The sequence below is a fragment of the Zalophus californianus genome, chromosome 16 (assembly GCF_009762305.2).
Source record: "Zalophus californianus isolate mZalCal1 chromosome 16, mZalCal1.pri.v2, whole genome shotgun sequence".
Classification (NCBI taxonomy): Eukaryota; Metazoa; Chordata; class Mammalia; order Carnivora; family Otariidae; genus Zalophus; species Zalophus californianus.
The window spans coordinates 2801864-2826483 of NC_045610.1; the positions used below are offsets into that span (position 1 = coordinate 2801864).

Below are 24620 nucleotides of genomic sequence, written 5' to 3' on the forward strand. Positions count from 1 at the left end.
CGCCCAGTGTTTGATCTCGGTAGACGGTGGCCGGAAAGGGACAATGGTTTCCATGTCAGCGGACCAACGCGCTCGCGAGGGGGGGAAGATGCAGTGAGTGAGTGTGTGCGTGCGTGCGTGCAGGCTGAGGGGCGATGAAGCAACCAGAGATGCTGGTGGCCGAGAGTGCAAGAGCCACGCCGCGCCGGGGCCTCGTGGGAGGGCCAGACTTTGAGTTTTTCCAGCGTCGCTATTTCACGCCGGCCGAGGTGGCCCAACACAACGTGCCGGAAGACCTGTGGGTGTCCTACCTGGGCTCCGTGTACGACCTGACGCCGTTGGCTCACAAGTACAAGGGTAAGGGCCGCGCTTTGGGCCAGGGTCAGGGTGTGCGTCGCGGGGCAGGTGCCTGGTTCTTGCGTGGCTGGCACTGACGGCGGCTGCTCCTTCCCAGGAGACCTGCTGCTAAAACCCATCGTGGAAGTTGCGGGCCAGGACATCAGCCACTGGTTCGATCCGAAGACCAGAGACGTGAGTTGTGCGGGAACCCGGGGTGGGGCGGGGGTGTGGAATGGGACCGCGGGGCCGCGGGATGGGGCGGAAAGGCGGGAGCTGGCTGGAGTCGGAGGTCGTGACTGCCCCGAGGCCCCTCTCCCGATCCCTGCGTTAAAGATCCGCAAGCACGTCGATCCGCTGACCGGTACCCTGAGATACCGCACCCCCCGGGGCCGCTTTCTGCACGTCCCGCCTCAGCTGCCGCGTTCGGACTGGGCCAATGATTTCGGGAAGCCCTGGTGGCAGGGGGTGCATTATGAGGTGGGGCGGCTGTCTACCAAGACCCGCAACATCCGCATCATTAACACGCTCACGTCGCAGGAGCACGCGCTGGAGGTGAGAACCGGTGCCTGCGGGCAGGTCAGAGGGAACTGGGAATCCCAGCAACTGTCCCAGGAGATCTTTAGGCCATTGGCTCTCCATAGCCAGGGGGAGCAGTATTTTCCCCCACTTTAGGGGTAACCGAGGAGAGCAGATCACCTAGGTCTGCGGGCTTGGGAATGGAGGAGTGCCCGGAGCACAGGGTACAAGAGATGCCCTCATAAGCCCCGGGGGCAGCAGTTCATGCACCTTAGTGATCGTGGTCCTCGGAAGCACTCGCATGCTGTGTTTTGGATAGTAGTTGCAGTCGGACTCTCTTATTAATGTTCTCTGTGGAAGGGATGAAGGGAGGGGGCGGTGACTCTGGCCCTTTAGGGCCATCCGTTTGTTAGAAGGGACTGCCACAAAGACAGGTAACACACTTTGGGGCCATTCGCCGCATGCTGGAGCTCCAGCTTCATTTGGGGGACTGAGAAGTGCCTAAAAGTGGTATCTGCCAAGGGAGGCACGCTGCTTCCAGCACGATCATCTGAGCCCCGGGCCTTGGCTTGGAGCGCGGATCTGTGTGTGTGGTGTGTGTTTGTGTGTGTGTGTGTGTGTGTGTGTGTGTGTGTGTGTGTGTGCGCGCGCGCGCGTGTGTCCCATCCAGAATCCTGGGGGGTGGGGCGCTTTCATGTTCTGCAGGTGGGGGCCCAGGAATCAATGTGGGAAATCCTGCACCGCTGTCTCCCCTTTAATGCACATGCTGCCAGCTATACGTGGAAATACGAGGGGAAGAAACTGAACATGGATTATACCCTGGAAGAGAACGGGATCCGGGACGAGGAAGAAGAATTTGACTATCTCAACATGGACAGTACAGTCTACACACCTGCAATACTGCTCTACTTCAACGACGACCTCACAGAGCTGTAGGGTGGGGACCAGTGCTTGTGTAGACACAGCTGAGTTCTGAGTTTGGCTGCATCTGTGCCCTGTAGGTGGGGGAGGGGGCGGAGTGCTGGATAAAGACCTCCATTCCATTCTGGGAACTGGCCTGTGGTTCCCGCGTCCTTCTCAAGTGTACAGGTCCTATTTCCCAGTCCCACTGTGATTTGCTCGACGTGAGGGAGAATGCTAGAAGCACGTTCATTAATTCTCAGGAGTGACACGAGAAGATGGAAGTATCTTGGATTGGGGAGACAGCCGGAGCTCAGGCAGAACTTTTTGACAGTCCGAGAAGGAGAAGCCCTGCACAGGGATGCAGGATGGGAGAACTTTTATGGCAGTGATGGGAACCGGGACGGCTGCAGGGATTTCCACAGACAGGCACAGGAAGTGTCTATTGCTGGCCACACAAAACCGGCTGATCTGCCTTCTGAAGAGTCCTTGATAGTTGGAACCCCAAAGGGAAGAAAGGAAGCGAAGGGTTAGGCAGTAGTTCAGGCTAGACCTTATGCTGCGTGCTTCGTACGCCCTTTTTAATACAGCTACTCTGTAAGTTGGGTGCCGTCACCACAATTTTACACAGAAGTCTTTTTGAAGCTAAGAAAGATTTTTTCCCTATTTGGCTTTCCGTAAGTGATTGATGACGCCGGGCAGCATCCCATCCAGCAAGTAGAGGGGAGCTCCTGAAGCTCGGCAAAATTTAGTAGCAGGAAGGCACACGAATTTGTGGCCAGAAGGCAAACTCAAGTCTAAATCCGAAGTTCGTGTTCTTTCACGGTAGAGAGAGGATCTCACTGTCCTAGGCTCGTCCCAAAAGACAGCCACCATGGGGGGCAGTGGCCAGATTTGTCTCCTTTAACCCCAGCAGGGGAGGGGAATGAGGATGACAGGCAGCCCCCCCACCCGCGGAGTCCCCTACCCGCAGTGCCTCCTGCCAGAAACGCCCCTCTCTCCTAGCACCCCGGTCACTCTCCAAGGAGATCCTAGCTCCTAAATGCCTCTGGGATGCACCCTCTTCCTCACTGCTTGTCCAGACCGCTGTGCAGACGTCGTCACCAGCCCCCCACTTCCGCATCAGCCCCCCACCCCCCCACGCAGCCGTCCGAGTGAGCGCTGAGAACCAAACCCAGGCATCTGACTTTCCTTCCTTCGGAGTCTTCAGTGGCTTCCGGGTGCTTTGGGAATAAAGTCCTGTCCATCTGAAGACGCTGCACGAACCGGCTGGTGCCCCCCTAGCGTGCCTCACCTGTGTTCCCTGGGTCGCAGCTGCTGGGGCTGCGTCCGTGACGCAGAGCCCTAACACACACCGTTCCCTCTGCCTCCACGCTCTTCCTCCCATCCCCCACTTAGCTGACCCTAAATGCTTCTTCCTCGGGAGCTCTTCTAATTTCTTGGTGTAGAAAGCAAGATTTTCCATTGGATCGTCTCTTAGCGTCACACTTATTCCAGAGTACTTATTCCAGTGTTGGTTTTAAGGTTACGGACGTGAGACAGCCATCTGGGTCACCGCCGGATTCCCAGCGTTGGGCGCACAGTTGCTGCTCAATAAATTTTGATGGGCTGACCTCCAGTGTTGAGTGAATTCATCTGTCCATAGTAACTAGTGTGGATGGGACGCTGTGACCTGGGAGGCAAGGCCAAGACCAAGAAGGAGGACGTCCGTTGGCTGTGGCAACTTCTCTGGCCTGGTTCCCCTCAGAACAAGACCAAACCCCAGAGAGGCCTCCCTCTGCCCAGATTTGGGGGGAAATCCACCTGCCATTCCCCCATATGGCCATCAGGTGGCGGTCACTGCCCACAGAGTCGGTGGCGGGGGGAGGGGGGGGACAAGGGAGGGAAAACCCGCCCAAGTTCTAAAGAGGTTTACAATCAGAGGGGGCTCCCTGGAATGTATAGGTGGGAGGAAGGATCTGAAAAAAAAGGAAATACCACATGGCTACTGTTTTATTAGCATTTGGCTACATTCTGGTCTATGTTTTGTCCACAAGGAGTAAAGTTTGAGGAATAAAACCCATGGGATGGCACAGGCAGGGGCTCTGATTACAGGCGTGGGTGTGTTCAGGGCCAAGTGCAGAGCTGCGGACAGAATAAAGAGCACGCGTTTCAAAGAGAATACAGTACATTCCTTTAGTAACACCGACTTTGTGTGTGTGTGTGTGTGTGTGTGTGTGTGTGTGTGTAAAGCTTTTCCAAGACCGGCTATTTGCATGAGGAGTATGTAAATAATGCCTCGGCCAAAAATCTAGAAAGTAAATAGCACATGAGCGTGGGGTCCAAGTCCTCCTGTGGTGACCTCTTCCGTTTTGGAGCGGGGTGGGGTGACAGTTGGAATATTGAACGCTGCCCATCCTCAGGAAACCATAGCGCCTTGGAAGGACTCAACTGGCAGATTTCACTCGAGCCGCGGTCCCTGTGAACACAGATCACTGAGGAGAGCAAAGACCCGTGTGTCCCTGCAGGGGCCGCCTTCTCAATGGGATACAACATACACACATGGAAAGGTAGATGAAGACAGTACTCGGTAAAGGACGAAATTATGGTCTGGAAAAAGTTTCCACCCTCAGGCAAGTCGCAAGTGCATTCTTCACCTGGATCTCTAGAAGTGCTGAGGTGGTCTCTAAATAGTGTGTGTGTGGTTTGCACGTGTGCACAAGCTCAGACGTGTATCATTTGGGGGAAAGGTGCTATCATTTCAAACATCAGTCTCGAAATGGCCCAGTCCTCTGCCCCTGACACAGTACACACACACACAGGTCATTTAAAGTAACGTATCAAAGGTGATGATATAATGTAGTCCCGGGACTCTCAGCACCTGTCTCAATGCTCTACCTCGACTGTTACACCTGTGTTCCCATGGCAGCAATTCCTAAAGCCGTAACCCTGGGGGTGAAGTTTATGACTAGTCTGAAACCTTTTAGTACTGCCCCCGATTCCGATCTGGATGCACGCTGGAGCAGAGGGAAGGGATCTCTCATTTAGTCTTGACCCCAACGCCCAGACACTGGCGGCAGGATAAGGCTGACGGGCCCAGCCCTGCACAGCCCAGTTTGGGTAAACCCCCCTCCCCCACAGATATTGTTGCTATTGGGACGGCCTCTGCCATCTGACTCAGTCATCTCTGCGTCTGCAACAGCCCCCAAATGGCCGGCATCGAGTGGCAATAAAGACACACCTGTATTCATCGTCCAGGAATGAAGGGTCCACGTAAGCCCTGCTCTTTGAAATGCTGGAACTCGGGCCACACAGACGCAGAACACGTGAGGGCCTTGCCGCTTGCCCCCTCTGACTATTTGAAGACAGCTACAGAGAGGTGGAGGGTCACATCTGTGCTGGTGAGTCCTGCTGCCCCTCCTCTGGAGCAGTGAGGAAGACGAAATGTCCCCCTGCCCTTAGCAGACAGCCCCTCCGGGCAGACCTTCCTCCACCCCAGCGGGTCACTGAGAACGGATCCCGTGCAAAGAACAGAAGGCTCAGTGCTGAGACCTAACTACCAAGAGTTCATTTTTCTCAAATAAGAGTCTGTGGTGCTGTCATTCCACGGGGCAGCTCTGGGTCTCACTTTTGTCGCTGGTCTCGCTTCTCTACTTCTGGCCCGCACCGCGGGCAGGAAGGGGGGAAGGGGGGAAGGGGGGAGGCGGGAAGGGCAGGGCCTAGATCCAAGCACGCATTTTCCTAGCGGTCTTCGAGGACCTCCGAGCACATCTCACGGATGGGACGTGGGTGGCACAGGACCCTTGGCTGCGAGGGATGTGGGGCAGTGTACTTTCTATTGACGCCCACAACAAGAGCAGGGGCCGCTGCTGCGGAGGGACCGTACGGACACCGGGTCGGGACCTGCGAGGTCTTCCACGAGTCACGCGCAAGGGCTGCGCGTCCATTCGTTAACCGCACAAAGTTATCAGGCGCTTCGTGCACGGACCTGTTCCGGGTCCTGGGGATACAGAAGTGAGAGTCAGGCACTGGGACCCGACCCGCAGAGACAGGGTCGCTGCAGATGGGACTGCAAGCTGTATGCTGTAGATGCACGTGCGCACCTGCTATGAAAACACAGAAACACAACCACTCGAGAGAGTGACGGCCGGACGCTCCGAGGCTCGCGCGGATGCTGCCACGGGCCGGCCTGTATTGCCTGGAGATCTGCGTGCACCTGCATTCATCACTTACTCATTCACCCGCCGTCACAACAAACCGAAGTGCTGTTTTTACGGACACTGCAGAACGAAGGACACGGAGGCAGAGAGATGAACGAACTTGCCAAAGGTCACACAACTATGCAGGGAGTAGCCGCGCCGGGCTCCGAACCAAGCCGGGCTTGGGCCGCCCACTTCACCGCCGAGCTGCGCCACCCACTGTGGGACACAGGACACACACACAGGACACAGGTCCAGCTGTCTGTGGGACCTGCCTGTCGCTGCACATCAAAGCCAGCCCAAGACTCAGCAGCCTTCAAACAGCCCCTGATCTTTATTTTGCTAATGGACCTGGGATGTGGGCAGGGTTCCGTGGGCAACCAGCCCGGTGGACTAACCCAAGCTGCAGGATCCACTTGCAAGTGGCTCAGTGGCACGGCCGGGAGGTGCTGTTGGCCATGGGCACCCCTCGTGTGGCCCCCACATGGGGCAGCGTGGCCTCCCCCCCACCCCCGACACCGTGGCAGCGGGACACCGAGAGCAGGTAGCTCCAGACAAGCAGAAGGAAGCTGGCCTCCAATCCAGGGGGAGGGAGCGAGGCCTCCTGCTCAGAGGGAAGGGGCCAAGGTTACATTGTAGTAAATGCAGGCTACATGGGAGATCTTACTTCTGAAATCCCCCAGGCTCCCTTCTGGCAGGGCCTTGTCCCATGCTGTCCCCTGCGCCGAACGCCCCACCCCTCAGTCCTGGCTTGGTCAGCTCCTTCCCCTTAGAGGCTCTGCTTAGTGTCACCTCCTTGGGGGAGTCTTCCCTGACCCCTCCAACTGTGTCAAACATTCCTTCCCTCCCTCTCAGTGCAATGCAAGTATTTAGTGTAATTCAGTTTAATGTCCACCTTCCTCCCTTCTTAGACTCGAAGCTCTAGGAGGGCAGACAGCTGGCCCGTATTTGCCACCAAGTACCCAGCACCTCCCTCTCTCGGTGCTCAGCCCAGAGCAGTCACTCAAGATTCGTAAAAGGAACAGAGGTGATAAATGCTACAAAAAGCTAAGTACGAGGTGCCTCAGGAACATCCAACCCCAGCCTGGGGAGATCAGTGAAGGCTTTTGGGAGAGGCATCACCTCCAGCTGAGGCCCGAAGGGACCAGGGAGTCGACAGATGAGCAGGAGAGGACAGAAGGCTTCCTGCAAAGAATAAACAGCACAGAGTTTAGGGGTATGAGTGGCGAGCTGGGGAGCAGAGGGCAAAGCTGAGACAGAGGCTGGGGAGGGTGGGCGGCGAAGGGTGTGGAGGCCAGACCAGGTCAACTGAGGCTTTGTAAACCTGGCTTTTGTTTGTTCATTTGTTGAGATATAAGTCACACACCATAAAAGTCACCCTCTCAAAGTGTACAGTTCAGGGTTAAGGGTTTTCTAGGGAGAATGGCGCAATCAGATTTGCACTGTAAAGAGGTGACCTGCCTATAATGTCAAGAGAACGGGCTGGAGGGGAGAAAAGCGGGGATGGGTCCAGGAGAGGGATGCGGGCGGCGGGGACTAAGTTCGGGGCCGCGGAGGTCAGAGTAGATGGACGGAAGTGAAGGCAGAATCGCCTGGCTCCCTAATTTCCTGGAGGCAGGTCTGGGGCAGAGGGAGGAGACCGGGATGATACTCCATTGTCTGGCGGAGAAGGGGACTCTGATGGGGGAGGAGGGTGATGTGTTGTGAGTTGGCCGGGAAGTCACTTTGGGGCACACACATCACAGGCGGTCCGATCTTCCTGGCTCCGCGGCACGGGGTCCTGGAAGAGCGCTCGGGGCCGGCGTGTGAGGCGTGAGGATTGCCGTCTGCGGGGATGAGCCCCTGCTCGAGGATGGAGAGGAGCCAGAGCTCAGAGTGACCGAAGCCAATGGTGGAAGCCAAAGAGAGTATCAGAGGGGAGGGGGTGGTAAACGCTGTGAGGCAGGCCATCGAGATCAGGACCAGGACTCAGCTGTCCCCGGACAGAGCCAACAGCGACATGGTCGTACGTCAGAGAAGGCGGGCTGTCGCTGGAGGAGGCACGACCGGATGGTCACAGAAGAAATCCAACTGCAGAAGGCTTTGGGACCACGTGCAGAATACTTTCCTTTCTTCAGACCCCGTTTCTTTAGCTGCCAGCTATGAGTGACAAAAGGGTTCCCAAAGGACAACGTGCATAAACCAGGACACGGTCACTCTACACGGAAGCTCCCTTCCAGGGTTGTTGGGAAGACCGAATGAGCTAGAGTATGGGAGAACGCCCAGCAGCGCCCGAGGCCTTTTGAACAGGCACCCCCAAATTTTCGTTTTCTTCTCCTTTCCTTGCGCCAGCCACAATTTCGTCACGCATGCTTCTTGTGGGATTTCCTGAGATTTGGCGTTACTCAGCACCCGGGTAACATCTGTCACGGTTAGAGACCTGGTAGACCGTATCTGGGACTAACATTTGGTTTCCAACCCAACAAAAGTGTTTGTGCCTCCCCTGGGAGAACTGGACCCAACAGAACCTGGCTCGTTTCCTATATTCTCGGGTTGGGCTTGTGTATAGGAGGCAGGAGAGAGCCTGGAAATGCGGCCAACTGTTGGGAGCAGAAGCTACAGGCAGCCCTTAGCTCCTTCAGGGCAAGTGCTGTTCATACCTCAGGCCGCAAATCCTCTCACCTTCAGCTGCGCTAAGTGAATCTCTCTAGGTGAGAAACAGCCCAGAGTATATGGGATTGTTTAGGGTAAGAGCTACCAACTGTCTGGCATCTTACAGCCCGCGCTCTCTGCAAGTTAGCTCTCCTGATGCTCCCAACGGCCCTGTGAGGGAGGCCCTGACATCCCTGTGTCACACACGGGGGGCTGGGCCTGAGGGAGAAGTCACTCGCCCAAGGTCACTTTGTAAGTGGAAGGGCTTACAGGTGCTACCCGACCCCCAGGCTCAAACTCTAACGGAGGGAGTGGGTGACTTCATTACTTGGCTCTCGACCGCATATTAGGAGCTACGCAGTTTGGAATATAGAATCTTTTGGGGGAAAAAAGTTGATTTTAGTTTACTAATCGTAACGAATTTAGTCTAAAATTAGAGTGACTTTTGGAGTGCCTGGATGGCTCAGAGGGTTGAGCGTCTGACTTGATTTCAGCTCAGGTCATGATCTCATGGGTCGTGGGATTGAGCCCTGCGTCGGGTTCCAGCCCTGCGTCGGGTTCCATGCTCTTCAGGGAGTCAGTCTGCTTGAGGGTTCTTCCTCTGTCTCCTCCTGCCCCTCTCCCTGCTCACGCACGTGCGCACACGCTCTCTCTAAATAAATACATAAATCTTAAAAAAATAAATAAATAAAAACAAAATGCGCCTGGGTGGCTCAGATGGTTAAGCGTCTGCCTTCGGCTCAGGTCATGATCCCGGGGTCCTGGGATCGAGTCCCGCATCGGGCTCCCTGCTCCTTGGGAGCCTGCTTCTCCCTCTGCCTCTCTCTGTCTCTCATGAACAAATAAATGAAATCTTTAAAAAAAAAATGACTCTCGTTGTCCGGAGAGCTAGATGGAGAAAAGGCCCAAGAGCAGGCCAATGGGCAGGAGGGAGCCAGCTTGGGGTTGGCACTGACCACGACAAAGCTGTGATCCGAAAGACAGGTAATCAGCCAGGAAAGGTGTCAGGGCAATTCTGCTCAGACAACTGGGCTTGACATTAGAGGGCATTTCTAGCTAGCCAGCCAATGGAGAAGGGGTAAGACATTGTTAAAAGGCAATGTCAAAAGGGAGGAAAGGGTTGCTTTCGGCCATTTCGTACAGGACCCTGCAGTTTCCATGACCATGGTCAATTGGTGCGGGTCTAAAAGGAACAATGAAGAGAAAGACCACTGATGTGGGGTTTAGAGCTTCCTCCTCCACGAAGAGCAAGGGAACGGATTTCGCTAAAAGCCAGCAATAGAGGCGTAAGCAGATGTGAGATCACAGAAGCCGAGCAAGGACTATTTCAAGAAGGGGATGGCAAGTGAAGAACTCAGAAATAGCCTCTGTATCGGCAGCCCGGGGGCTGTCGGCTGCCTGCAGGTCGTTCTTCCAGGAGGCGCGGCTGTGGGTGGGCACAGGGAGGTAGGGTGGCAGCTGGGGGTACGGCGGGGCTCCAGAGGACTCCTTTTAAAGACAAGGAGATGTGGTTGAGAAGGAGCAAGTGGAAGGGGAGGTAAGGGAGCGCTGCGGGGTCTCTGGGAACCGTTAGTCCCCGAGGAGGCAGCAGGGGTGGGAGGCAGAGCCCGGGGCCCGCAGGCACCAGCTTCAGACGGGACCAAGACGAGGGAGGAGGGAAATCCACAAGCGCAGTGTCTCAGCGGCTCAGTGCTACGGCTTCCAGGGAGCTCTCATCTGATGATCTGGCTCCTGGAAGGGGAGGATAGGGTTTCCTCCTGGAGTAGGAAGGTAGAGGTCTGAGGAATGCGAGGAAGGTTTGGAAAAGTCACCATGGGGAACTGAAAGGCGGTGGCGGGCTAGGGAAAAGGATTTCTGAGCAGGGATGCCGGTCGGCAGGGGCACAGGGGGGTCCTTGGGCAGCGCTGTGCATGCTGGGTATAAAGAGGCAGCAGAAGCGGCCACGGTTTGAGGTGTGTGGGAGGAAGTCAAGTTCAGGACACCAAGACACCTGGCAAGACAGTGGCTGAAATGATAGAGCATTGGGCTCTAAGCTGGACAGGGATAATGGATGGGGAAGGCTCTAGAGTGTCTTACGGGTCCAAGAAAAGCAGAGAGATGAGAGCTGGAGGGCCAGAAAGTTGTAGGCAAAGCAGGGACATTGAATCTAGAATTTCAGAAGAGGTAAGTGCAGAGGTGGGACAGGTGTGGAATGGAGAGAAAGGTCTTTGGTTAGGCAGTCGAGGGCAGGACTGAGTCAGGTGCCCATCTTCAGTGAATGAGGGGGCAGGACCAGGGCGAGCACACATGGCCAGGAAGAAAGGTGCTGGGGGCCCAGCCAGGCTGCAGAAGCTTAGAGCGGGGTTTGTCACCTGGGATGGGGGACCTGGAGTCAACCCTGGAGATGAGGAAATAGATTCCTTTGGGGCGCCTGGGTGGCCCAGTCAGTGAAGCGTCTGCCTTTGGCTCAGGTCGGGATCTCAGGGTCCTGGGATGGAGCCCCGCATCGGGCTCCCTGCTCAGCGGGGAGCCTGCTTCTCCCTCTCCCTCTGCCCCTCCCCCTGCTCATGCTCTCTCTCTCTAATAAATAAATAAAATCTTAAAAAAAAAAGAAATAGATTCCTTTACGTATGTGGTCTCCAGACTTGTTTGCCACATTACTGTAAACTATTTTTTGAAGACAATCAAACTTTGTGACCAAATACTTGATGGCACCTCCTATTCTTTCTTCCCGTATGTCTTTTAAGTTAAAATTTTTTTTGAGCTTAGTCTTATTTTTCATTGTAGAACAGGGCTCTTCACAGAAAATTCCAGGTAGGCAAGCATAAAGGTGCAAAACAAAATCACTCTTATTCCTATCACTCAGCAGAAACCAGTATTAACATCTTAACCACTTCCTCCTAGTATTTTCCCACATGGTTGCGATTATACTACATATATGATTTTATATTGTTTTATGAAATTCACAGTAGATCGTAAGTTGTTAAAGGGAAACCATGAGAGAACCAAGAACGGTGGTTGTCTCTAGGAGAGGAACTGGAAAGTTCTGGGGTGCTGGAAATACTTTAGATCTTTACCTGAATGGTGTTCACAGAGGAATATACATTTGCACAAACTCAAAATGTACACCTGAAAAAACCCCAACCAAGCGAACAAAAAACAAAACGAAATCAGATCATGAGCATTTGCTCACGCCCTTTGGTCAATGGGGAGAAAGGACAACAATCAGTGAATCTAGGAGAGTGTGTGGGTATCAACAAGTCAGGAAAGGACAGGTGTTGGCGAGGGTCTGGAGAAAGGGGAGCCCTCCTACGCTAGCGGTGGGAACACAGGCTGGTGCGGACACTCTGGAAAACAGCATGGAGGTGCGTCAGAAAGTTAAAAATAGAGCTACCTTATGACCCAGCAATTGCTCTACTAGGTATTTACCCAAAGGATGCAAAAATACTAATTCAAGGGGCACCTGGGTGGCTCAGTTGGTTGAGCGACTGCCTTCGGCTCAGGTCATGATCCTGGAGTCCCGGGATCGAGTCCCACATCGGGCTCCCTGCTCAGCGGGGAGTCGGCCTCTCCCTCTGACCCTCTTCCCTCTCGTGCTATCTCTCATTCTCTCTCTCAAATAAATAATAAAATCTTAAAAAAAAATACTAATTCAAAGGGATACATGCATACTAATGTTTAAAGCAGCATTTTCTACAACAGCCAAATTATAGAAGCACAGCAGGTGTCCACTGACCGATGAACAAACAGATAAAGAAGACATGTATGTATACACACACTGGAATATTACGTAGCCATAAAAAAAATGAAATCTTGCCATTGGCAACGACACGGATGGAACTAGAGGGTATTTTGCTAAGTGAAATAAGTCAATCAGGGAAAGACACATGCCTCATGATCTCACTTATATGTGGAATTTAAGAAACAGAACGGAGGATCATAGGGGAAGAGAGGAAAAAACAAAATCGGACAAAATCAGAGAGGAGACAAACCATAAGAGGCTCTTAATCACGGGAAACACGCTGAAGGTGGCTGGAGGGGAGGGGGTGGGGGGAGGGGGTCACTGGGTGCCGGGCGTTAAGGAGGGCACATGATGGAGTGAGCACTGGGTGTTACATGCCACTGATGAATCACCCACCTATGAAACTAATAATACACTATATGTTGATTGGTTGAATTTAAATTTTAAAAATGGTAAGAAGAAGAACAAATGAGCAAAGGGGAAAGAGAGCGAGGCAAACCAAGAAACAGACTCTTCACTGTGGAGAACACACTGATGGTCAGCAGAGGGGAGGTGGGGGGGATGGGTGATGTCGGTGATGGGGACTCAGGAGGGCACTTGTGATGAGCACCGGGTGCCGTATGGAAGGGTCGAGTCACCATATTGTACCCCTGAAACCAATATAACCCTGTGTGGTAACTACACTGGAATTTAAATAAATACAAAAAGAAGAGTATACAGGTGTCCACAGCGCTCCTTCAACTTTTCTGTAGGTTCAAAATTTCTCAAAATTGAGAAGTTATAGGTGGGAAGGGACCTAACCTCAAAAAAAAAAAAAAAAAAGCAAGGAAACAATAACAAAATTCAGGAGACTGGGTGGGTAGCGGTGGGAGGGGAATGTAGAATTAGGAAGCTCAGACAAGGCTTTAAAAAATATTACTATTGTTACATTTATTAAACCAGATGATGGAGTCACATGTTCATGGTAATATTCTTTGTGGCTGATGTATGTTACATCTATTTCTTGTGAGCCTGTGGAATAGTTCTCAATAATAGCTAAAAAATTTTAAATTAAAAACTTCCATAAATAACATTTTAATGGTTTCTCATAATCTTTAATTGCTATCTGACTTTCTCACCAAAACTATCCTTCAAGGGTGGCCAACTGCTGGGGCGCCTGGATGGCTCACTCAGTGGAGCATGGGACTCTTGATTTTGGGGTTGTGGGTTCAAGTCCATGTTGGGTGTAGAGATTACTTTAAAAAAAAAATCAACGCCTGGGGCATGTAGGTGGCTCAGTCTGCTGAGCGTCTTGACTTTGGGTTTCAGTACAGGTCACGATCCCAGGGTTGTGGAATCGAGTCCAGTGTCGGGGCTCCACACTCAGCGGGGACTGGACTCTGCTTGAGATTCTCTCCCTCTTCCTCTGCCCCTCCCCAGTGCTCACGCGCACGTGCACACGCTCTCTCTAAAAATAAATAAAATCTTTAAAAAAAAATCAAAATCTTAAAAAAAAGGTGACCAACTGCCAAAGACGATACTTTTCCCAGTTCGCACTTTTTTTTAAAAAGTTGGGATATAATTTATATCCCATAAAATTCATGATTTCAAAGTGTTCGGGTCAAGAGCTTTTATTTTATTTTTCAAATATTTTATCTATTCATTTGACAGAAAGAGAGCGAGAGAAGAAACACAAGCAGGGGGAGTGGGAGAGGGAGAAGCAGGCTTCCCGCGGGGCAGGGAGCCTGATGTGGGGCTCGAACCCAGGACCCTGGGATCATGACCTGAGCCAAAGGCAGACGCTTAACGACTGAGCCACCCAGGCACCCCTTGAGCTTTTAGTATAAAGTTTACAAGACTGTACAGCCATCCCCACTACCTCATTCCAGAGCATTTTCATCACTGCAAAAATAATCTACCCATCAGCAGTCATTCCCCATGCTCTTCTCCCCTCAAGTTGGGGCAAACACTACTCTGCTTTCTGCCTCTATGAATTAATCTATTCCAGACATTTTGTAGAAGTGGAATATGATATGTGGCCTTTTGTATCTAGTTTCTTGCATTTGGTGTGATGTAGTCAAGGTTCTTCCCTGCTGTAGTGTTTATTGCTACTTCATTTCCTTTTATGGCTGAATAACATTCCGCTGTGTGGATATACTATATTTTGTTTCTCCATTCATCGGTTGATGGGCATCCGGGCTGTTCTGCTTTGGGGTTGTCATGAATAATGCTCCGTGAAGATTCACGTGCACTTTTTTGTGGGGATGCACTTTTCAAGTCTCCCGGGTGTATACCTAAGACTGAAATCGCTGGGTCGTATGGTAACTCTGTATGTCACGATTCAGGGAGCGGTCAGTTGGCGCTCTTCTTGCTTCCAGAAGCTGTCTCCTCGTTCCACCACAGTAACACTATCGGGCGCGCCTATCACTCTAGCAATCTGTTTTCCCTTTGGCTTCTCTTCGCCCCCACCCATTCTTCAAAGTTCCTTCAAGGTTCTGGCCTCTACTCTTCACTTGAGCTAACAGTTCTCACCCTTTCAAGAGCTACCAACATCTACTAGAACTTTCTATCATGATCTTACCACCCTAGCCAGATGGGGTCAACACACTATTGCTAAGTACTTTCTTAATCGACACAGATTGCCCTTCTTCCTCCTATCTGCTGTAAATTTCAGTGATCTCTGGGGGCCTACTTCAGATGCAACTACACATGAAAGGTCTTCAACGATCCCCCTCTCAGAACCAAGGTCTCTCTTCTCTAAATTCTCTGATTTTATAGCCCACAGCAATGATCATTACCCCATATTGTTAGTTAACGGTTCTGGTGTGTTTATGTCTGAACTCAAATGGCTCTCCTCCCTCCACCCAACTAATCCCTTGGTCACTTAAACATTCCCAGGCTGCTTTAAAAGATGCACGGCGAAGAAATGTTTTCCTTCCCAGTGGTACCTACTACGGTTTCTCATATATTCTTCTAGAAATACTTTATGGATATTTACATATTTTTTTCTCTCATCAACAGTACCATATTATGTAAGTGTCCTTCTACATCCTTCTTCCCGTCATACTTTCATTCCTTTTTAAACTAGAACCTCACTGTTGTTTTCAAAACTTTCACTTACATCACATCCACTGATTATACCTTGCTTATGTATTTTTCTCCTCAAAGGGTTAGAGATTAGTGAAGAATGATTTCTTTAGAGAAATTATATTACTTTTTGACCCATTTGGCTTCATTTGCTAATGTGATCATGAGGCTACTTAAATCTCTCTTTTTTTTAAGATTTTTTAATTTATTTATGAGGGAGGGGGAGCAGCGGGAGAGATACAAGCAGATTCCTCACTGAGCGCAGAGCCTGACACAGGGCTCAGTCTCACAGCCCTGAGATCAAGACCTGAGCAGAAACTAAGAGTCAGCTGCTCAACCAATTGAGCCGTCCAGGTGCCTGTTTACACATATAATAAATATTTTCTCATTGTAAAAATTCCGAATTATAGAGCAGCTAAATACCCCCGACTATTCTTTCCCAAAAGTTAACCACTGTTACCAATTTGATATGTATTATGTCCAGAATTTTTAAAGGCATTTATATATACATATGTGTGTGCGTATGTATCTGTAGAAACATACAGCCTTGTTTTTAGTTTCTTTGAACATAAACTAAATGATATTATAATGTATACATTGTTTCGCAGCTTGCTTTTTGCCATTCCGTAATATAGTAAAGAATCTTACCCCGTAGATGTAACTCATTTCTTTCTTTTTTTAAAGATTTTTTTAATTTACTTGACAGAGAAAGACACAGCGAGAGAGGGAACACAAGCAGGGGGAGTGGGAGAGGGAGAAGCAGGCTTCCCATGGAGCAGGGAGCCCGATGCGGGGCTCGATCCCAGGACCTGGGGATCATGACCAGAGCCGAAGGCAGACGCTTAACGACTGAGCTACCTAAGCGCCCCGTAACTCATTTCTTAATTGCTGGGTAGTTGATTTAGCAATTCCTTACTGTTAGAGATTTGGGTGTTCCCATTTTTTTGCTATTATAAATAATGCTGTAATGAATATCTTTGCACCCGTCACCTTTTGCACGCACAAGTGTGATGACTGTCAGGGTAGATGGTAAGGAGTGGAATTCTGTGTCAGAAAATATGTATTTTTAGGGGCGCCTGGGTGGCTCAGTCAGTGAGGCATCTGCCTTCAGCTCAGGTCATGATCCCAGGGTCCTGGGATGGAGCCCTGCATCCCCCGCATGGGAGTCTGCTTCTCCCTCTGCCCCTCCCCCCTCTCGTGCTCTCTAATAAGTAAATAAAATCTTAAAAAACAAGAAAACATGTACGTTTAAAGGTGTACTAGAGGGGCGCCTGGCTGGCTCAGTAGGTAGTCAGGGTGGTGAGTTCAAGCCCTACCTTGGGCTGGCATGTTACTTAAAAAAAAAAAAAAAAAAGTTTAAAAGTGTACTAGATACAATTAAGTTGACTACTGTCAGTTCTACAATATAGTTGTTAGAGATAATAAGTTATATATGTGGCCATCAATTTCACATATTAGTTCCTTTAAAACCTGAGGACATCGCATTGACTTAGAGGTCATCTCGTATATAGTAGAAAGAACACCAGACTAGAGATTGGAAGATACAGGCTCAAGTCCTGGTTCTGTCCCTAACAACCAACTTGATCTTGGGCAATCCTTTCAACTTGTGGGCCCCAGTTTCTGTGCCTACAAAATTAGATGAAATGAGGTTTCCTAAAATATGGTCTCAACACCATTGCTTGCATGTAAGATGTTTTTATTTTTATTGTAATAATTACTTGTATTTTAAAATAAATTAGGAATGGGGCGCCTGGATGGCTCAGTCAGTTAAGCATCCGACTCTTTGATTTCGGCTCAGGTCGTGATCTCAGGGTTGTGAGATTGAACCCCATATTGGGCTCCATGCTCAGCAGGGAGTCTGTTTCTCTCTCTCTCTCTCTCCCTCTCTCCCTCTGCCTCTGCCCCTCCCCCTGCTTGCACTCTCTCTAAATAAATAAATATTTTAAAAATAAAATAAATTAGGAAGTAATTACCTCATCAAATCAAGGACTTATAGATATTGTTTCTCAATAAAATGAAATTTACTTTTTAAAGGACATTTGTCTGGGGCTCCCAGCCGGCTCACTCGGTGGAACATGCAATTCTTGACCTCAGGGTTGTGAGTTTTAGCCCCACGTTGAGTGTAAAGATTACTAAGAAATAATAATAAACTTTAAAAACAAAAATTTGAAGGACACTTGTTTAACTTAAAGTGAACTGACTTGAAGAAAAATAGCAGGCTTACAAGACTACAGGGTGGTATGCAAATATGGCAAATCATGAATGTGATATATGAAGAACTGAAGTCTCTTTGTGAAATCAAGAAGAGGTTAGATGAAAGCTGTAGATCCCAGACTTTTGGATTTTGATAACCAGCAAAATATAAAAAAAAAAAAACCACCACAAAAAGTCAGTGGTCAACATGGAGTTGCTGACTTTCTTGTCTTAAGTACATTAAGAACAACAAAACCCAAACCTATATACCTAGCTCCATTATTTAGTAAAAAGAGACTTAAAATGTTGTATAATTATAAAAGAAGTGCATGTTGAAAAATTTTCAAATTGTACAGAAGTATAAAAAGTCTTTCTTTTCCTTCACAAAATCTATTATGGACTGCCTTCCATACAGATCTACCTCGTTTTTAGAAAGGACCTTTTTAACAAATATATTATTAATATATAAGCATACGTATACATGTAACATATATTTGTTACATACAAATATAGTATATTCTATATTTACACCACATAAAAATCTATAGAAGAAATATATAATCTCAAAACAAAGGACAGACCTTCCCAGGGAAAGGCGAGTAGCAAGCTTATGTAGCCACTTGGAAACCACTGGTCTAGACACCCTTCTCTCTAAAATTCCATGATTAAGTCTAGAATATCCTCGTATTCACATGACTTTCATTATCACTCATCCATCTATTTCAAAAGACAACTAGGGACCTCTTTAATATTTCCTTGAGTAGAAAATCACAGAGTGCAGAGTGATTTTTCAGTCCTCTGACCTGCCTGGTGACATGAGGACACATCTGTGCCCTACTGATCGCTGTCACTGGTCCCTATATCAGAGTTTTAACCTGGGGTCCACAGATTTCTCAGTGTTCCTAACACTGTGAAAACATACATGGTATTTTGCATATACCAGATGATCCCTGAACAACACGAGGGCTAGAGGTACTGACCCTTTGTGCAGCGGAAAAACTTTTGACCCCCCCGAAACGTAACTACTGACAGCCTACGGTTGACCAGAGGCCCCACCAACACCAGAAACAGTTGGTTACCCATAATTTGCATGTTATATGTACCATATGCTGTATTCTTACAATAAAGCTGCGAGAAAATACATTAGTAAGAAAATCGTAAGGAAAACGCGTTTACAGTGCTGTATCGCTGCTGTACGTTTATGTCATCTGTTTATGGGATGTATCATCTATCAGTACCGCCGTGTACGCTGATAGGATGCGACGCACCCTAGACCTTATACACGGGGGACGTGCATTACTGATACCGGACATCAAAAATGAAAAGATAGCACATGGTCTCTTAAGTGTTTTTGTGCATAAGTTTGAACATTAAAACAAAATAGATTTGGGTGATATTTTGAGGTGGGGCAAATGATAAAATCGTATCTGCATGTATTTTATGCGTTTGTGAAATACCTAACCTTTTCTTAATTTTTTTCGATGTTTCTAGGCTATGCAGCGTATCTGCAAGTTTTTTCAAATTATCACACATCTCCAAAATATCTTCCAATATATTTATTGAAAAAAATCCACATGCGAGTGGACCCGCGCAGTTCAAACCTGGGTGTCTTGTTCAAGGGTCAACTGTATACTGTTTTCCTTTTTTTTTTTTTTTAAAGATTTATTTATTTATTTTGAGAGAGTGAGAAAGAGAGAGAGAGAGAGTACATGAGAGGGGGTTGGGTTAGAGGGAGAAGCAGGCTCCTCACTGAGCGGGGAGCTCGATGTGGGACTCGATCCCGGGACTCCAGGATCATGACCTGAGCCAAAGGCAGTCGCTTAACTGACTGAGCCACCCAGGCGCCCTGTATACTTGTTTTCCTCTGGGAAGGGCTTATAACTTTCCACGTACCAGCAAAGATTAGAGGCTCTTGCTTTGGGTAAGTTTCTTGCTTTTGCGTTAAAGAAATAATCTTGTGGCTTAGGAGTCCCTCACAATTTTCTTCTAGTTCTTTCTTGGCGGGAGGAGGGCGTCTAATTTCTGGTTTGCATTTGACAGGCTGCCTGCCTAAGTTCCTTGTTCTCACTTTAATGGTTTTCTCAGTAAAAACAAAAACCATTCTCCTCTAGCCGTGCGTCGGGTGGCATTTTAATTTTGTATTTGATTTTTAGCTTTTGAAGTACGGAGGATGGAAAAAGGCAGGGAGTGGTGTCCGCTCTGACACTGGCAAGTGGGGAGACAAGCGGCTAGAGACGGGGAGACATGCAGGCCCAGATAAAAGGCGTAAGGACGGACACACAGACAGGCTGGGGAGGCGGGAAAGGAGAATGAGTGCCAGGGAGGCCGGCGAGAGCGCCCGGAGGGACGCGGGCGGACTAACGGGCAGGCCTCGGGTGGGAGAGAAGGCAGGCCGACCGAGGAAGGAAGAAAACATGGAGAGAGGGGACAAAGTGACAGATAAGTGTCTGCGGCCACACGGGGCTCTGTGACTGATCAAGTGCCATCACATACATTACCGCAGGCAGACAGGGAGAATCCAGCAGACAGATGGGGTGATGGAGGGATGCAGGCCAATCAGACAGAAGAGGGGGAAGGTGGCCAATCAGAGGGACGCTAGAATGCAGCCCAAGACAGACAGTTGAGGGGAAAGACAGAACCGAGAAAAGAGAAGTGAGAGACGGAGGGCGGGCCAGGGGAGAGAGGCCCAGAGGCCGAGGCCGACACAGTGCGGGTCAGGAATGCGGCGGGGGGGGGGGGGGGGTAAGGAGCAGTGCGTCCTGTGCAAAACTTTCCTTGTCGTCCTGCAGGAGAGACCCGGACAGAGGCCATGTCTTTGTTCCCCCCAAGCCTGAGCCTCATCATCTTCGAGGTGGCAAGGCGGAGGCGCCGGAGGGAAGGAGGCAAAGGGAGAAAAGTCGTAGGAGGAAGCAGTTTTTCAGACCGGGAGGAAGACACCCTCGTTGGACGGGCCCAGGGATCGAGAGTCAGAGGCCTGTGAAGGCTGCACACGGACGCGTGCGCACAGACCTGTCAGGAAGGCAGGGCAGGCCCGCACGCACTCTACGTGCACACAAGCGGGGCCCATGGGCTACCTAACCTAGAACATGGTACTGTTCAGTTCGACGGGGCCCCCATGTCCTGTCTCAGGTGATCCACATGATACATGGCTGGGCGATGAGGGGACCAGCAGAGCGGGGCTGTGTCCAGGTAGCTCCCCACGCAGAGGAGGAGCCTGGCAGGGGTGAGCGCGCCTCCAGTACCGGCGGCGAGAACAAGTAGCCAGTCAGTCAGAAAGACAGGTGCCCTAGAGTAGAAGCAAACAGAAAAGGAGCAAGAACTGGCAGGCCCAGTGAAGGGCGAAGGTGGAGTGGCTGAGTGACAGAGAAAGAAGCATCCAGCAAGACTGGGGGAGGAGGGGGAAGGAGGGCAGCAAACGGCAAGGGACTTAGATCCGGGGAGACCCTCCTCTGGAACGACAGCTGAGAAGTGTGAAGTGGCAGCTGCCTCAGGGAGAGGGGCAGGGGGCTGGCGGAGAGGGGCAGGGGGCAGGCGGAGAGGGGCAGGGGGATGGTGGAGAGGGGCAGGGAGCAGGCGGAGAGAGGCAGGGGGCTGGCGGAGAGGGACAGGGGGCCGGCGGAGAGGGGCAGGGGGATGGTGGAGAGGGGCAGAGGGGAGGCCCACATGGCATGGGACACCGCTAGCGCCTCACACGTTTTGCGCCGCGTGTGTGCTACCGGTTGGGACGCTGAGGGACGAGCAAAGAAGGCGAAAGAAGAAGAGCGGGCGGAGACGTGGACGGCGAGAGGCAGCCGGGCAGCCGGCTGGCAAGAAAAGGCGGGAAGGGCAGGGGAGGCTGGGAAGATGGCAGCGAGGCCGGGGCAGGCCAACCATCGGAGGAGCCAGGAGCACAAGCAGCAGCGGGGCCCCCTGGGGCGGCGGCCGGCAGGGAGAAAAGGCAGGGCGGGCGGCCCGGCAGGAAGGCCCGGAGACTTCGGGGCGAGGGCGTCGCCGACAGCTCTGGGGTAGAGAGGCCACCGGCGCGGACGGGGAGCAGGATGAGGAAGCCAAGGGGGCAAAGGCGGACGTGCGGCCGGAGGAGAGGGAGGCAAGCAGTGGACGGGGGGGGGGGGGGGGGGTTCCACGGCAGCGAAGCGGGCAGGGCGGACAGGCAAGCAGACGGACGCACAGGGAGGCGAGGAAAAATCTCGAACTTAGCAGGCCTACATAAGGGGAGGAACACGGAGAAGAGCAACATAAGAGGCAAACCCAGATAGGGAAGCATGGCAGGGCCTGGAAGGTAGACAAACCAAGAGACGAAGGCTTAAAAAAGTGACAGAGACAGGCAGGCGGGGAGACAGATGGCTGGAGAGAGAGTGGCGGGCAAACAGCCAGAGAAGCAGACAGACAGCCAGAGAAAGAGGCTGCCAGCCAGTCAGGGAGGGGCAGACAGGCAGGCAGGCAGACACCATAACAGGAGCGAGCAGGTAGAGAGGCAGGCGGGAGCCAGGATCCAAGACGGCAAAGCGAGAGAGGTCGGTGGGAGAGACGAGAGAGGAAAGGTTGGAGGGCAGAGGGGGACCCGGACAAGAGGAAGAAGGAAGCAAACGAGCAGATCCACATGCAAAGCACACTCGAAGGAATGACGAATGTGGGGACAGGGGCGCGCACCTGCAGCTCCTGGCACACGGTGGCGGGCGGGCAGGGGTGCTCGGCGCACGGGGAGGGGGCACACCGAGGCAGGCAGGCCGAGGCGCACACGATGTGCAGGTCTGGCCCGCATCCACGTGGGGACACCCCGCCCCGACACACGCCGAGGGGCCAGGGAGAGGAGGGAGCCAGGCACACAGGAGGAAGAGACAGACACATGGAGGCCGAGCCCGGAAGACAGAAGTAAACAGAAACAAGACAGAGGTGGAAAGTCACTTAGAGGTGACAGAGCCTGAGAGCCGCAGGGATGGGAGTCAGTGTCCGCGAGGAAATGAAATCACACACCCAGAGAAGCCCCCGTACAGAAAGAGGGGGATACCCAGATGGCCTCGCACAAAGAGACTAAGAGAGGGAACCGAACACAATCGAACAGAAGAGGGACAGGAGGTAGACTCGGCGCAGGACCGACGCAGGAGCCGAGCCGAGAGACTCCCAAAGGCCAGGTCAAGAAAAAGATGGACATCCTCACTCGGTCAAGTGCATCGGTGTGTGTACATGGGGGATGGTGCATCAATAAAGAACATTCCAGCCTCCTAAGCAAACACTGGCACAGTATTCCCGTCGTCTGAGGTGCTCCTGAGCACTGCTGGGGGGGGGGGGTGAGGGAGGGTGCTGGCAGCTCTGGTCAAGAGCTAGAGAAATAACCCAGGAAAGAAAGGGTCCCCGGGGCAAAGGAGGGGAAGCAAGGAAGGGGCAAAGGGAGATCAAAAGAATGAGAGGAAGCCAGAGTTAGTTAGGAAAGGTGACAGGGACCGAAAAGGCCAGAAATGAGCTCTTCTCCCTCCTTCCTTTGCCGGCACCGCTCAAGAGGCAAGTTTTAGAGGACTTCTCTGATGGGTCTCTGCATGAGAAAGCTACTTTAGGACTCCTTTCCCACCTTCCATCTGATTCCCGGCACCACTTCTAAGAGAAACACTGGGGTACGGTGGGGCATCATGGGCCAGGCAAGTGGAATGAAAATTCCAGGGGGAACCCCTACCTCTGTCTTTTTCTCAGAGACTTTTCTGTTTCACCGTACCTCAGTTTCTTCTACTTTACCAGTGTCGGAGATCATGGAGAAAGGGAAATATACTGCAACGGGAGAAAAGAGAAAACAATTTCACAATTTTTCAGACTTGACTCTTTCCCCTTTATTCTAAAAAATCTGTACTCCTGACCCCTAAATTAATTTCCCAAGTCAGATGAATTTTATAGTCCGAGCCATTGGGGGAGGGGAGGACGAGATAAAGCAGAAAAGAGGGCAGATAAAATCTACAACAATTATAAATCACTGAAAAGGCTGGGCAAAGGGGAGAATCAAACATGGACTCCCTTTGAAAAAAAAAAAACTCAATCATCGTATCTATTCATCTCTCTCCCCCAAAAGTCACTAAAATTTCTGTCACTTTTTTAAAAGAAAGGGGAGAAAAATCCAGCCCCGCTCCTCACTCGAAGGATACGTACACAATTAAATGCGTTTTGACTTCAGTGAGGTATGTAGAAACAGAGTTATATATAAACATATATTTCATCTTTTCCTTTTCAATGCCTGAAGGGGAAAAAAAAAAAAAAAACCTTCACATCAAACCACTCCCTTCTGAAGTATTCAGAAAAAAAAAAAAAGCTTTTCTTTAAGAGAAGGGAGGTGGAGAGGAAGAGACTAGTAAAGAAAAGAAAAATATTTAAATCTAGTTGGACTAGTATCTAACTAGTTAACCTTTAACAATTTATGCTGATGTCAGACTGAGCATGAGTACTGATTAATGCCCCCCCCCAAATATTTTTTTATAGGGGGGGAGTTAGAAAGAGCAGCCATTTTTGTTTTATGCAGAAATCCTTCATGCCCCCCCCAACGCGCACACACACTCACACACACACACTCACACACACACACACACACACAGTACACAAGAAAAATATCTCTATTAATCTGTGCACTAATCAGTTATGAAAAAAGGGAGAAATTTGTGGGTTTCTGGGTAGAGGCTTGGAGATGGGGGTGTAACAGGGAGGAGAATGGGGGGGTGAAAACTGAAATATTAAGCCAGCCATTTTGTTTTAAAAGGGGATTTTTTCCCCCCTCTCCCTTTCTTCATGGAGGGGGTGGCGGTGCTGGGGGGGGTTGTTTTAAAAATAATTTCAAGGCGGCCATCTTAGTGCCTCAGCTCTGAGAAATATTTCTGAGCGCCCCCCTCAGAATTTAAATATATTTAAAGCAACGGAGAGGGGGGCAGAGAGAAGTCGAAAACTTTTATATATATATATATTTTTAATCCCCCTTTCTTGTTCTCTTGGGAGGAAGGGGAGAGGGGGGGGAAAGTCTCTCAATTTTTTCCAAGACAATTTTTGGGGGTGGTTCGGCCCCCCTCCTCAGCCGGCGGCCCCGAGGGGGGGTTCTGGAGGGGGGTGGCCCGGGGGTTTGGGGGGCT

General features: G+C 50.8%; 1 protein-coding gene and 1 long non-coding RNA gene across 7 annotated transcripts in view; one reads left to right on the top strand and one right to left on the bottom strand.

Moving 5' to 3' along the window:
* LOC113939520 (cytochrome b5 domain-containing protein 1) lies at positions 1-21033 on the top strand. 3 transcript variants are annotated; one of them, XM_027625757.2, is made up of 4 exons: positions 1-336; positions 434-510; positions 652-870; positions 1540-3522. In XM_027625757.2, exons 1-4 carry the CDS (start codon positions 135-137, stop codon positions 1768-1770), a joined length of 729 nt encoding a protein of 242 aa, XP_027481558.1. In that variant the 5' UTR covers positions 1-134; the 3' UTR covers positions 1771-3522. The 3 variants fall into 3 exon arrangements, with proteins under 3 accessions (XP_027481558.1, XP_027481559.2, XP_027481557.1); XM_027625758.2 differs by lacking the exon at positions 1540-3522 and adding an exon at positions 20313-21033 and having other exon boundaries at positions 434-870; XM_027625756.2 differs by having other exon boundaries at positions 434-870; positions 1540-3536.
* The window catches only part of LOC113939523, a 19691-nt gene continuing 643 nt past the window's right edge, over positions 5573-24620 (bottom strand). The window contains exons 2-5 of one of the 4 annotated variants that reach the window (XR_004819694.1): positions 23656-23740; positions 23231-23283; positions 5817-6131; positions 5573-5713 (exon numbers count right to left, since the gene is read on the bottom strand). This is a non-coding gene — a long non-coding RNA (uncharacterized LOC113939523). Of the gene's footprint in view, positions 5714-5816; positions 6132-23191; positions 23284-23655; positions 23741-24620 lie in introns of all 4 variants that reach the window. The other 3 variants (XR_004819695.1, XR_003525277.1, XR_003525276.1) reach the window with 3 other exon arrangements.